Below are 14,787 nucleotides of genomic sequence, written 5' to 3' on the forward strand. Positions count from 1 at the left end.
CTGACAGGACGGATTTGTTTTAGACAATTCTGATGGCAATGTGTGCTCCATCTGGTCAGTTGTAAGGTACCCCAATCGATTTGGGGTTGGTGGATCCTTAACCAGGGTAATCCAAGGATCACTTGATTGACTGAAGAGGGAAGAACATATAGTTGAATAGTCTCTTGATGTAGTACTCCAGTGTTGAGAGTAAACTGCCTGGTGATATGAGAAATTTTCTTCGCCAGCGGTTGTCCCAAGACAGATGACACCATAAGTGGAACTGCTAATGGTTCTGTGGGAATTTGATATTGGCAAACTACTCCTTCCTCGATGAAATTACCCGCCACCCCTGAGTCCAAGAAGGCTTGCAAATGAAATGTGTCATCATGGAGAGTTATAGAAACTGGAATTAATATTTGTGGAGAGGGAGTAGCATAACCCAAGGAGGCCTCTCCTACCAGTCCTAGGACCAGGAGTTTCCCGACTTGTTAGGACATTTATTGATAAAATGTCCAGTGCCAGCACAATACAGACAAAGATTATTCATTCTTCTTCACCGACGTTCTTCGGAGGTTAAATGACAACGGTCGACCTGCATAGGTTCCTCACTGGAGACTTGAGGTTCTGGAGTCCTTGGAGCCATGAAGGGTCTCTGAAAGGAGGGGGCCAATCGAATGGGTCGTCTGGCAATGGCCCGCTCCCGAGCTCTTTCTTGAAATCTCAGATCAAGTTGGATAGCCAAGCGGATAAACTCCTCTAAGGATTCTGGAATTTCTCGGCCCGCAAGTTCGTCCTTAATGGCTTCGGAAAGACCTTGTCGAAAGATGGCAGTAAGACTGTCATTACCCCAGCGTAGTTCAGCAGCTAAGGTTTGAAACTGGACGGCATACTCCCCTACTGATCGAGATCCCTGCTTGATTTGTAGTAAGTCGGAGGCTGCAGAAGTAGTATGGCTCGGCTCATCGAATATCAAACGGAAATCTTTCAGGAATAGTTCTAAATTGTCCATTAAAGGATCCTCTCTCTCCCAAAATGGAGAAGCCCAAGCCAATGCTGGTCCTACCAATAGAGATAGAATAAAAATGACCTTGGTTCAATCTGTAGGAAATTATGCTGCTTGGAGTGAAAAATGCATCCGACATCGATTCAAAAAGCCACGACATTGTTGAGGAGGCTGCAATCGTATGGGAGGAGGGGGTACTGAGGGAGCTGAGTTTGCTGAAGAAGCTATCGAGAGGACATCCATTCGAGCCACCAATCTCTCCAATTCTCCCGAAACTTGATCTAATGCTCCCTGTTGTTGCTGAATATGTGTTGCTAATCCAGGAATGGCTTGTAAAGCTGAAAGGTCTACAGGATCCATGGCCTCAGCTATCTGTTATGATTTGTATGTGAATCCGCAGTAGACCGTGGTCTTACCTCCAAGGCAGTAGCGTTAGCGAGAGGAGTCTCTACGGCCGGAGAATCCCAGACCCAATCCAGGAGTCGGACGAGTAGTAAAAGAGAAGTCCAGGTCCAGTCCGAGGTCACAGGCAGGCGGCAACCAGAAAAGTCCAGCAACACTCCGAGGTCAGATGCAGGCAGCAAACAGAGACGTCCAGGCAACACTCCGAGATCAGATGCAGGCGGCAAACAGACGTCCAGGCAACACTCCGAGATCAGATGCAGGCGGCAAACAGAGAAGTCCAGGCAACACTCCGAGGTCAGATGCAGGCGGCAAACAGAGAAGTCCAGGCAACACTCCGAGATCAGATGCAGGGACAATCGCAAAATAACACAGGAGCACCAGCACAAGCAAGCCTGTAGCTGAGGCGAGATTGTGCTGGGCTCAGCTCTTTAAATATTTGAAGTTCCCACACAAACGCGGGAATTTCCGGGTTGAAATCAGACGTGCCGTGAGGGGCGGGGCTTGACTCGGGTCGTGTCGGCCCGCGCTGCTGCTGGGAGACGTCGGCGAACAGACGTGGAAGCAGGGGCTTTCGGTGCCGCAGCGCGTCATGAGGTAACAGTATGCTAATGTTTAGAGCCTGGTGTAATATTTGCAATGTTGACTTTTCATATGTAGGAACATTGCTGTTTTGAGTGCTAGCAGTTAATGCTGTTCTGATATTACTATTTTGTAATTCCATTTTCTCATAGCTTCTTGAGGGCCAAGCCCACACTCAACAGGCATTACTATGGGTCTTGTACCATATGGTTTACAGGTTTCTTTTTTTGCAAGGTTTTCTGGTTTGGATAACAGCAATGCATGCAAATATAATATGCATGCAGTGATATTTTTATCTCAGAAAACTACACTTTGAATATCCTTTTTCTCGTAAAATCTATTATAAATACATACAGGCCGATACAGTACAGTGCGCTCTGATGGAGCGCACTGTTAGCCTGCACCTAATTGCGCCCTCAACATGCAAATGCATGTTGATGGTCCTATTAGGTATGCGCGCGGGATACAGAAAGTAAAATGTGCAGCCAAGCCGCACATTTTACTTTCAGAAATTAGCGCCGACCCAAAGGTCGGCGCTAATTTCTTCCGGCACCGGGAAAGTGCACAGAAAAGCAGTAAAAACTGCTTTTCTGTGCACCCTCCGACTTAATATCACAGCGATATTAAGTCGGAGGTCCCGAAGAGTAAAAAAAGTGAAAAAAAATTAAAAATAAAAAAAAAAAATTTGAATTCGGCCAGCGGCTGTAGGGCCGAAAACCGGACGCTCAGTTTTGCCGGCGTCCGGTTTCCGAGCCCGTGGCTGTCAGTGGGCTCGAGAACCGACGCCGGCAAAATTGAGCGTCGGCTGTCAAACCCACTGACAGCTGCCGCTCCTTTTGCCCGGATCTACCACCGGACCTAATTTAAATACTGCATCGCGCGCACCGGCGAGTGGCCGGTGCGTGCGCCGGGAGAGTGGGCGAACGCTCGCTCTCCCGCAGACTTTACTGTATCGGCCCGATAATTATTAATTGGGGAGAGCACAACCAGGAGGGAAGGCACAAGGCTGTAAGCATGCCTAATACCCTTGCACTAGCCCTGATACCAAGTTGGAACAATTTCCAAATATTGACTTTCAACCCCAGCCCTTGTGAATAGGACAAAAGGCCCATAAAGTTCATGAATTTAGCTAAAGATTTAGCTCATTTTCCCTAAAATGAAAAAAAATCTCCAGATGCGTTTTTTTACCTTCAAAATTTGTTCTCTTCCTTTTCTTGTAGGAGTCACTTCCATTCTCAAAAGGCCTTTCTGATGCCATTGGGCTTCTGGTTGTATTAAAATACAGTGGTTCATTGGTGTTGGCAGGATCAAAAGTGGACTGGTTGATTCCTATAAATACAAGTTATGAAATGAAATATATGTTGAATATATGATCTAGCTTGTTCAGCTATCCTTATATCACCTGAAAGAACAATAATATATGCATTGAAGATAAGCAATAAAAAAATATTGAAACCCATGTACACTAAATTAAGGCAAATATTTCATCAGCTATAATAGTCAACCCCCAAGTATATAACCACACACGTAGAAATCAGCCCATAGCAATCTCAAGGCAGACATTTTCAGATGCTATCCCATTTCCAATCTTTTGCACTTTAGTGATTGTGCTGACATACCCAGGGTTCCACAAAACACCTAAGTGACCTGCACATCATATCACTTACACTGAAACAGTAACAAAACTAGATTTGGCCTTGTGAGTTAGCAGCAAAAAATAGCATTGTGATTCTTCATGAGCATGGGGTAGTGTTCTAACGACTCCCTGCATCAAATGTGTGTGGGAAAGATAAATGTCACATTTTATCATTGAACAAGTGGAAATCAAATGAAATAATCTGTTAGGCTACCTACAGTTACCAGATGACTAAATACTATAAGGCAGTGGTCCCCAACCCTGTCCTGGGGGCCCACCAGCCAGTCGGGTTTTCAGGATATTCACTATGAATATGCATGAGAGAAAATTTGCATGCACTGCCTCCATAACATGCAAATTTTCTCTCATGCATATTCACTGTGGATATCCTGAAAACCCGACTGGCTGGTGGGCCCCCAAGACAGGGTTGGGGACCACTGCTATAAGTAACAGGCTAAGACAGTCTTTTTTTTTGCCCCACTGCATGTAGGGACTCCCATTTTTCTTAAAGAAATCAGACATAGAAGTCTATACAAGCAATAGTAGAAAGAAAATTAAAAAAGGAGAGAGAGAGAGAGAGAGAGAGAAGTAAGGTTGTCTTTTTATAAACATGGACTATTTGACAACCCCATACAAGCGCAAATAGTTTGAATTGTGTGGTTACAACTAAGATAGTATTATGGCAAGGAAAGGAAGAGTGTCTCTATAGTAAAAGTGCACAAAATAAAAATATACTATAGCACATCATTTGATGACAGAGAATTTTCTTACCATAAATTGGGTTCTCTGTAAATAACAGGATGAATTAGCCAAGACAAATGGGTGACATCATTGAACGGCACCCAATAGCTTTCTCTCTGAGTTCAGCAGCTTTAGCTAGATATTCAACTCTCCAGGGAGGCGAATGGGTATTAAGCATGATTAATTCATCATGCTGCCTGTAGAGAACCCCATTTAAGATAAGCAAACTCGCTTTCTCCACTGATAAGCAGAGCTGAATTAGCCATGACATGTAGGGAGTCCAAGCTTAGGGTTACATTGCTGAGCAATCACTGCGAAAGCAACTGGACTCCCCTGTGGAGAGTGAACTACAATGTTAACAGATTACACAAGCACAAATAACCAAGCAGCAGCTTAACAGATATCATAAGAACATAAGAAATTGCCATGCTGGGTCAGACCAAGGGTCCATCAAGCCCAGCATCATGTTTTCAACAGAGGCCAAACCAGGCCATAAGAACCTGGCAAGCACCCAAACACTAAGAAGATCCCATGCTACTGATGCAATTAATAGCAGTGGCTATTCCCTAAGTAAACTTGATTAATAGCCATTAATGGACTTCTCCTCCAAGAACTTATCCAAACCTTTTTGAACCCAGCTACACTAACTGCACAGGCAGCAGGCTCAGATGGCATCTCTAAAACATGGAGAATATCAAACACCTCTGTGCAAGGATCTGTATCCTTTCTCGTATGTACATTAATGGCTTTTACCAGTTTATCCAGGAACTTTGAATATGAAAAGTCCTCCAGTGGAGAGGAATGCTCCAGCAATTCTGGCAGGGGATCGAAAGGTATACCTGTCAATCCCTCCTTTGAATCCATCAACAGCGAAACACTCACCCAAGAGCCCGATGATGACAGAGGGGAGTGGAGAGAGGACTTTAATGGTCCCTCAACATCATGATATATATACCCCTGTACTGACATCAGCCAGCCAGTATTCTCTGCAAAAGCCAACTGTGGACAACTAAACAATACATGTTCATAACTATTAAAAAGACAACCATTCAAACAGAAAAAATATTGAGGTCAGACAAGGAGTGTAATATTACTAATCTAGGGATTGGATCTGACACTTACCAGAAATCCCAGGAAATGCAGCCACTCAGGAGGACAATAGCACCACCATTCAGCAGCCAAGGGCAAGAAGGAAGACCACACCACTGCGTGCGATACAGTAGGAAAATGACCCCCTAAGTTTGTTTCTTATAAAAAAATACAAGGCTTGGTACATTCTGATATAATTGCCTCTAAGAAAATTGAGAATATAGAAAATACAATAAGAAGTTTGAATTTAAAGGTTCTCAACTTTCCGGTGCTTAAATTTATCTCACCTATAGATTTCTTCAAAAGTTATATTGTAAAGGTTCTGAAGATGGGAGGGAGCCAGTGAAGCCGTTGGGATTCCCCGCGGAGGAGTTCCCCCAGGACAAGGCGTCCCTCAACCCCGATCTACGTCTGCCTCCGGCGCAGCACGGCTCTGACGGAGGTTTGCCCCTGTCGCTCTCCAATGACACGTATGGAACGACAGGGCAGGGGGGATAGTTTCTGAAGCAAAGCCAGTGGCTGCGAGTTCCTCAGTCGCTGGTGAGGGAATTACCCGCGGCAACGAAGTGGAGAATGATATCCCGGGAAAACTGCAGGGGACAGAGAGAGTGGAGAGACCCCTGGTTGAAGAGCACGAACTTTCAGCCGCGGAACTGCGGGGTGAACTTCTGCGCATTCCAGCAAAGCCAGAGACGGTAACCCTTGAGGCTATCTGGGATTTGGTGGCTGTGTTTGGGTCTTCTCTAAACAGATTGGAGAGCAAAATAGATTCAGTTTCTTATAATTTCCAAACAAAAACTGCTTGGAGTTCAGGAACAGACTAATGCTATTTCTACTAAGATAGAAGAGGCTGAAAATAAAATTCAGTCTCTACAAACTGTGAATGCTACAATCATCAAGGATCAATTAGCGTGGTCAAGATGTCTAGAGATTTTGGAGAACAATGTCAGACATAAGAATATAAGAATCTTGAATTTTCTAAAAGTGGCTGGGGAGATATCGTTCATAACACTGAAAAAATTCCTAGCAGAAGCACTCGAAATTTCCCAAGAAAATGTTCCCTCTATTAATACCTGTTATTTCTTAAGGAGCGCTTCTGCTACAGCCATGGCCCCTAACATAATCCCAGCTAACTTAAAAAGCTTCTTGGAAAACTCCAGTCTAGATGTAATTGAAAGAAACACTTTAGTGGTATCATTTATTAATATGCAAGATATTAATAAAATGAGTAGTTTCTTTAGAAAATTTCCACTACACTTCTATGGGCAACCTATTAGAATGTATCTCGACTTGGCTCCTGTCACAAGGACAAAGAGACAGCGGATGCAAGGTGCATAACAATAAACCCCCACCCCCTTGAGGCCCCTCCCCAGGGGTTTGGGTTTATGAGGATGCTTGGCATGGAACTGTGACATGTCAGATAATCTTTTTTTATAGTCTGGGAGCCCTTGAACTGGAGCACTAGTCAAAGCTGCTTTCAGAGATTTAAATGATTGCACTGCTTTGCTAGTCCATTCTAAGATATGTATTCCTCCCTGTGGCTTATCTCTGTCTCCAAGTAATTGATACAGGGGTCTAGCCAAAGAAATGAAATCAGTAAGCCACATCATTTAGAAATTAACCATTCCCAAACTAACTGCTTTAGCGTTGTAGGGACCTGTACCTTTAAAACAGTTTCAACTCACTCTGAAGTCATATTTTTCTTCCCTTTACAGAACAGCAAACCCAAATGTTTTACCTGCAATTGATATTGTTGAAGTTTCCTTTAGATACCTTAGGCCTGGATTTATCAAAGTGCACCAAATATCGCCTGCGATAGAAAAAGGGGTGTGTTTTATGGTACTAGGCAGTTTATCGCAATTTGCGCTGATACCTATGCGAAGACCTAAGTTACTGCCATCAAAGTGGCCCCTAACCCCCTACACTAATACCTAAACCTCACTTCGAGTTACTAGGTGGGCCTCCCATAGAGATATAAATACCTATCTAGTGTGAGGGCATTATGGCTTGGCACTCTCTCTCTCTCTCATTGTCCCCCCCAGTGGTTGTACGTAGGAAATACCACATTCTGGCATAATTGCTGAGCCATGTCAGCAACTACAGCCAGATCCTTAGATCTCCAATTGACGTCAGCAATATTAAGTTTTTCCCTCAGCCTATTTGGTAACCCATCTACGACTATGGCAGTCAGCATTGAACTGCCATCTTGTTCAAGGTCATCATAGTGGACAATACTTTAAAATCGTCGGTTCAGTGTGCTGCAGCAGTCAAAAAAGCAAACAGAATGTTAGGAATTATTAGGAAGGGAATGGTTAATAAAATGAAAAATGTCATAATGCCTCTGTATCGCTCCATTGTGAGACCGCACATTGAATTACTGTGTACAATTCTAGTCGCCGCATCTCAAAAAAGATATAGTTGCGATGGAGAAGGTACAGAGAAGGGCAACCAAAATGATAAAGGGGATGGAACAGTTCCCTATGAGGAAAGGCTGAAGAGGTTAGGGCTGTTCAGCTTGAAGAAGAGACGGCTGAGGGGGGATATGATAGAGGTGTTTAAGATCATGAGAGGTCTTGAACAAGTAGATGTGAATCGGTTATTTACACTTTTGAATAACAGAAGGTCCTAGGGGGCATTCCATGAAGTTAGCAAGTAGCACATTTAAGACTAATCGGAGAAAATTCTTACACTCAACGCACAAATAAGCTCTGGAAAATCACCCATCTCAAAGGTTTATTTTCTTCCAAATAATAAGCAAGAGGGTGAATCCCCTGTTTCTGCTCTTCCTGCTCCTCCATCTGCAAATCTTTCTGATTTTTAGAAACATCTGCTGAGGCTCAGATTGAAAATAGGGGAACTCTTCTAGTTAATTTTGTTTTTTCCTCTGACTAGGATAATGTTCTTAGAATATTTCTTCGAAATAGAGATTCCTTATATCTGGACCAAAAGGTCTGGATCTATCCGGATATTTCCAGAGCAACACAGCAGCGTCGGAAAAAGTTCCTGGTTTTACGTACTCGTGCACGACAGTTGGGTGCTCAGATAACTGTACGGTTTCCCTGCAAATGTGTGATGAAGATTGATAATGTCAGATATATATTCTTTGAGCCTTCTCAATTGGGTTTCTTCTTGGATTCCTATTGACCCCCTGGTGAAGCCAAGTGGTAGCCGTGGATTGAAATATAATCTGATTGTTAAGTATTTCTTTTTTTTGCAATGATTCTTCCTCTAGATTTCATTGTAATTCAAGAAATGGTTTGATATGCAGTTGGACTTTGTCAATATCATGGTAACTATATACCGTTCTTGTGTTTTCCCTGACATACTATTGCAGTCTGTATATCTGAAATGTTTATTAAAAAAAAACAAACAAATGTATCTGCAATTTTAAAAATGTATCTGCAATTTTAAACTCTACTCTCCTCCCTAACAGCACCACCACACAAACAGCTGGTGCTAAGCATGCAGATTTTTTTTTAACATGTATATTTTACATTTCCTAATTTTCAAAATTTTCCTCAGATTCTGTGTCAAATCTGCCCATGTTGTTTGCAACTACGCACTAGGCTATTTTGAAAATTGTCCATTAAATATAGCTTCACCGTAATTGTTTCTTTAGATTGTGCTCTCCTTTAAACAAGACTGAGCTCTTTTCCTGGTACGTTCTCTGTTTTTGTAGGGACTGAAGGCATATGAGAGGTGAGTGACTGAACAGTACTGAGGTTACTGCAAACCGTTCTTAAACTATTTCAATGTAACAAATTGGAGAAATGACCACTAGATGGCAGTAAGGCCTAAGATTATGGGAAAGCTGTCTTTGGTTCGGACTGACAGAATAAAATACTGCCTAGGCAATAACAGCAAAACAAACTCACTGTTCAAATTTCTATGAGGGAAATATAAAACGTCATTCACCAAAATGCATACATTTGTGCAAGAGGGTGTCATAGTGGTAAAGGTGTGCAAAATGATTTTTACAGCATGACATCAACAGATGCGTATTTAGCACGCATATTTACATACTTTACAAATATAGTTGCTCAAATCCTTTAATTAGCACAGTATGCAGCTCCATAAAATATAAATCTGTATGTATTGATGGAGGTGTGCTGGGATGTGAATATGCAGGGAAGGTGTGAGGATATGGATGCATGAAGGAGAGGGGGAAATAGGTGTCACTAATATTTTGAAATCTCCTTCCTCCCTCCCTCACTCCCCCTCCCCCAAATCACTCAGGTTTCAGGAAGGGATAGAAGGAGTATGCAGTTGGTTAAAAGTAATTAAAATGCACACAATATCCTGCCTGAATATGAGCTGTCAGCCTGAGAATTTGAGCATTCAGGTATTAGGGATGAGCAAAAGGAAAAAATTCATTAGTTCATTAGTTTCATGGGGACCTAAACTTGTTTCATTACTTTCAAAACAAAAAAATAGTTTATTCTTTTTATTCTTTTCTTTTTTTTTGTTTGCCATTAAAGTCAATGAAGGAAGAATGGCAGCCTATTTTGGGCTCCAGAATAGGGGTTTTCTCATCAATTCTCATGGAACTTGTGGAAGAAATCATCAGAAGGGGAAAAGAATGCGAAGGTACCTAGAGACTGTGGCAAAATGGCACCAAAAGTGGCATGAATAGTCTAAAACAGGGGCAAAGGGGTACGAACATTGGCAGGAATACTCCAAGGTATTTATCAGAGGAGCAAAGAAGAAAGCTAGTATGGAAAGAACAACCAGAGTCTCCAAAAGAGGGCACCAGCAACAGTGGCATGAACCCTTGCTGGCAGCACAAGAGGCAAACTGGCACCCAAAGTGGCATCAGCATCCAATGGGATCAAGATGGGGGAGTGAAGCAGGTGGCAGAAAAGACCCCAAGGCACCAGTAAAAGGACAACGCAGCACGAAGAGTGACCTCAAGACACCAAAGCAACACAAGAGGTGCAAAGCAGTCTACCCGAATGGCTTTCATCTTGTACTGCTTTACTCTTTTCTTTACCTTTCTATCCATTCAGTTAAATGTCATCCCTTTCTCTCCCTCACTAACCCTCCAGTCCTCAGTCTCTCGTTTTCCATCCATCACCTCTCCATCTCCCACTCTCACACCCAACCCAGTTCAGGCATGCCCTCCCTTTCCCCCTTGTTTAAAACCACAGAGCTCTTTATCTGTGGATCCTCGCATGATTCAAACATCTGCTGTTAGAACTGCATGGGGCCACCTACTTGTAAGCGCCTATGTCTGAAGGCTGCAGGGCTCCCAAGATAACGAGCCCCGTGGTTCAAACAAGTGATGTTTCTCCATGGGGCTGCAGGAGGAAGGAGGCGCTGGTGTGCAGCCCGAGCAGCTCAGAGGTGCCAGCTGGGGCAGTGGGAGACCAGAGAAAGAAATGGGACTGAGAGGAAGAGCAGAAGAAACCAGGAGGCGGGGCTGATGGTAAGTTGACAGTATCTAAAGTCAGCATACTCCTTTTAAAAGCTGGTGGCGCCTGTGCACCACTGTGCCCTTATGGACTCTACGCTCGTGCTCTCAAGTGCTGTGCAGATTGCTAAGTATTTAGGTTCGTACCCTAAACAGGTGTGAACTGTGGTTCGAGTGCTGGGAGTTTGGGTAAGTGAGCTGCTAAAAGTCAGGTGCATGGTGAGTGGTAAGAGGAGGGACTGGAACCTGACCTCACAGCTCCTTGCATTTACCCCTGGGGCAGGCTGCAGGCTGACACTGACTTACTGCCGTGTCCCTAAATGTTCCTTACTTGGGTAGCTTCCTTAATCCTATATTTGTCTCGGATTTCAGGATTGCTATGTAGTTCTCTTTCCAAAGTTGAAATGCATGGCGATCACTTCAGAATTTATTACTGAGCAGGCTTTCTGCTTACCTGAAGATGAAGATGGCAAGGCCTGAAATGGCCTTCTCGTGGAGGATGTACAGGCCCTCACTGTAACAGATTTTGGGCATGCTTGGGACACATATATAGACAGCAATGGTTGGAAAAGGGTTGAAAAGTCAGGTAAAAGACATGGGGGGATGCGCATATGGGAATTTCAATGTACAATTAGGCAAATTGGACGAATCCCAAGTGGACAGACTGGATGGACCATTGTGATCTTTCTCTGCCATCATTTACTGTGTTACTTTGTTACCTCCTGCACTGTCCAACTAACTTAATTGGATAGCCAATTCCGCCTCAGAATGCTCCCACCCCCAAGTTAGCTGGATGGGATTTTCAAATTCTGCAATTTGTCAGGCTGAACTTATCAAGGCTGGGCCTGAAATGTCTCTTTTGAAGTGTTAACACATGTGACATTGAGCCGGCCTTTCATGATGATGTCAGGTTGGGGGAGACAGGCCCTTACCAACTCACCATACAAAAGAAAGTTCAGATTCTGCTGTCACCTCAGTAATACCACACAGACACCTTTCACAGCCAGAAAATTTGGGAAAATAACATAAAAGCCTGCAAAAAAGACACTCAGAACCTACATAGCAAACCTGCCCCTACCATAACACACTAACTCCCAGAACCAAAACAGTGACTGTGCCTGGGAAGGGAAGCACTGCAAATATTACAGTAGGCACTAGAACCCTACTACATCTCTGCTTGGAAAAACAGGACAAGCCAGACACTACCCGTTAACAGATTCCCTCATAGAAACATGGCAGCAGAAAAAGACCGAATGGCCCATCAAAAAGTTTGACTAGTGCCTACTTTCTGCCTCTTTCCAAGCCAGATTCAAACCCACAGCCTTGGCACTTAAAAGTGCAGATCTGCTGCTAACGCGCGCACACATACACTCCTTTGCCAAATATAAAATAAGGTCCCACAAATTCAAAACAGGAAGAAGGAAGACAAAAACTGAAAATGACAAGCCTGACTCTGTATGCAATGCAATACCAAGAAAGGAGGATCTCTGGTGGTTGGGAGGCTGCATGACAAGCAGAATCTCAACAACACACCCACCCCAGTCAGGTTCCCATGCACACAGAAACACACACACACACACACACACAACCCACAGTCAGGCTTCATTCACACACACACACTCCAGACACTTTCCTACATACACACACCCATCCGAGTCAGGTTCCCATGCACACAGAAACACACACAGCCCTCAGTCAGGCTTCATTCACACACACACACACACACACACACACTCCAGACAGGTCTCTCATTTTGTATTATGTAAGGGTTGGTCTGTATTCTGCATGTGTGACTGAGGTGGAAATTCTGATATTGTGACCTTGGGCAAGTCACTTTACCCTACATTGCCTCAGGTACAAAAACTTAGATTGTAAGCCCTCTGGGGATAGAGAAATACCTACAGTACCTGAATGTAAACCGGTGTGATGTCTCAATTGAGATGAATGTCGGTATATAAAAATAATAAATAAATAAATAAATAAATATGTAGTGTTTGTGTAGGGATCTACAGCAGTCTGGCAAATTGGTGTTCTAGGGCCTTTATTTATTTATCTTATTTATACAAATTTCTATTCTGCTGATCTGCCAATCTCAGCAGAGTACAAAAAAAACATACAAAATAAAATTGGATAAACAATTTATTTATTTATTTATTTATTAAATTTTTTTTATATACCGCCGCTCATCAGAGATATCACGTCGGTGTACAGAGAACAGAAACTTACGCCGGAGCGTTATACATTTAACAATGGTTAAAATATAGGTAATTGAACATAAAACAAGTAGGAGTAATTAAATCAAAACAATCATTTAGGAGCGTTATACATTTAACAATGGCTAAAATATAGGTAATTGTACATAAAACAAGTAGGAGTAATTAAATGGAAACAATAACTTAATATTAAGGAGCAGTAGCAATTAAGGAGCAAAAACAACCGGAAACCTGAAAGGTAAGAGGCAGAATGAAATTATATCAGGAAAGGCCAGGGTAAACAAATAAGACTTCCTAACAAATAGCAGTTTTCTAAAATGAAGCAGGTCCTTTTCTGCTCTGATTTCCAGCGGGAGACTCAAATATCCATGCTTATTTGAGAGAGGCGATTTCTAGTAAATGTTGGGAGGTAGAGCGGAGACTACAGGCTGGCTGGTATATCTGAAGATAAGCAAGGTGGGGCTAACCCATGAAGGGCCTTAAATATCCGAGAGTTTTGAAATGTGCGCACCATCTAAAGGCAACCAGTACAATTCAGCGAGAACCGGAGAAATGCGATTATGTAGAAAGGCACCAGAGATTAGATGGGCCACAGAAATTTGGATTAGTTGAAGGGCATGAAGATGAGAGTTGGGCAGAACCAAGAACAGACCATTATAGCAATCCAGGGGTACAAAAATCAGAATAACAGAGAAACGGTTTCAAAGGGCGCAGCAGGCGAAGCTTGTAATAAGAAGATTGAACTAGGGACCCGATATGAGATCATAGAAACAAAGATGAAACAATGAGAATCCCAAATTTCATGCCTTCAATAGAATAGGGATAGTGTAGCCTTCAAATAAGAAGTTTGAGGGGACATCTGAAAAAGGGGGCAGTGGGAAAGGAGCATGATTTCTGTTTTCCTGATGTTAAGAGCCAGCATATTGTCAGTCATCCTCTTCTTGATTTTTGTCATGTAGGTAGCTAGCTTATTCATTGCCAATGTTACTGTTGGAAGAATGGGAATAAAAAACTGTATATCATCTGCATACAAACTAAAAGACACACTAGATCAAATAGAACTGTGCAGAGGGGAGCAAGTTAAATATTGAAGAGAGTAGGGGAAAGGGAGGATCCCTGGGAATGAGCCCGTGCTCAAGTAGTATGATTCAGAAGAAGAATCGCCAATGACAATTTGTAAAAAACGATTAGAAAGGAAGAATTAAACCAGGAGTGAACAGTGGAGGAAATGCCCACTGACTTCAGATGGTTAAGAGTATCGAAAGCTGATATGTCTAAAAAAGAGAGGAAATAACTACTACCAGAGTCAAAGCCCTGCCAAATATTATTGAAATTAGAAAGTAAAAGGGATTCCATATTATACCGTGGGCGAAAGCCAAACTGATTATTTTGGAGGAAATTATGCTCCCCCAGATAGTCCTACAATGAGTAAGGACAACTTTCTCTAATATTTTATAAAGAAGTGATAGGGAGGAGACAGAGATTGGCCGATAGAGGGATCTACAAAATCCAAGTTGGCTTTTTTTCAGTAAGGGGCAGACCACAGCTGTTTTTAAGGAAGAAGGTACCATAACCTTCAAGAAGAGATGCATTTAGAAGCTCAGTAATAAAAGGGCTCACCTCAGGGTCCATCACTTTTATCAAGGCTGAGGAGCACAAACTGAATGCACAAAAATTATCCTTCAAAATTCCTCAAATATAGAAGTCACCTCAGAATATGAGACAGTTG

General features: G+C 42.8%; 1 protein-coding gene across 2 annotated transcripts in view; it reads right to left on the bottom strand.

The window, feature by feature from the left end:
• Positions 1-14,787, bottom strand: part of ENOX2 (ecto-NOX disulfide-thiol exchanger 2) — a 292,330-nt gene that overhangs the window by 246,420 nt on the left and 31,123 nt on the right. For both annotated transcript variants that reach the window (XM_029607117.1, XM_029607116.1), the window contains exon 2: positions 3,158-3,298. In XM_029607117.1, coding sequence (XP_029462977.1) covers positions 3,158-3,227 — 70 coding nt within the window. In that variant the 5' untranslated portion in view covers positions 3,228-3,298. The remainder of the gene's footprint in view (positions 1-3,157; positions 3,299-14,787) is intronic.

This window comes from Rhinatrema bivittatum, chromosome 6 (assembly GCF_901001135.1).
Source record: "Rhinatrema bivittatum chromosome 6, aRhiBiv1.1, whole genome shotgun sequence".
Taxonomy (NCBI): domain Eukaryota; kingdom Metazoa; phylum Chordata; class Amphibia; order Gymnophiona; family Rhinatrematidae; genus Rhinatrema; species Rhinatrema bivittatum.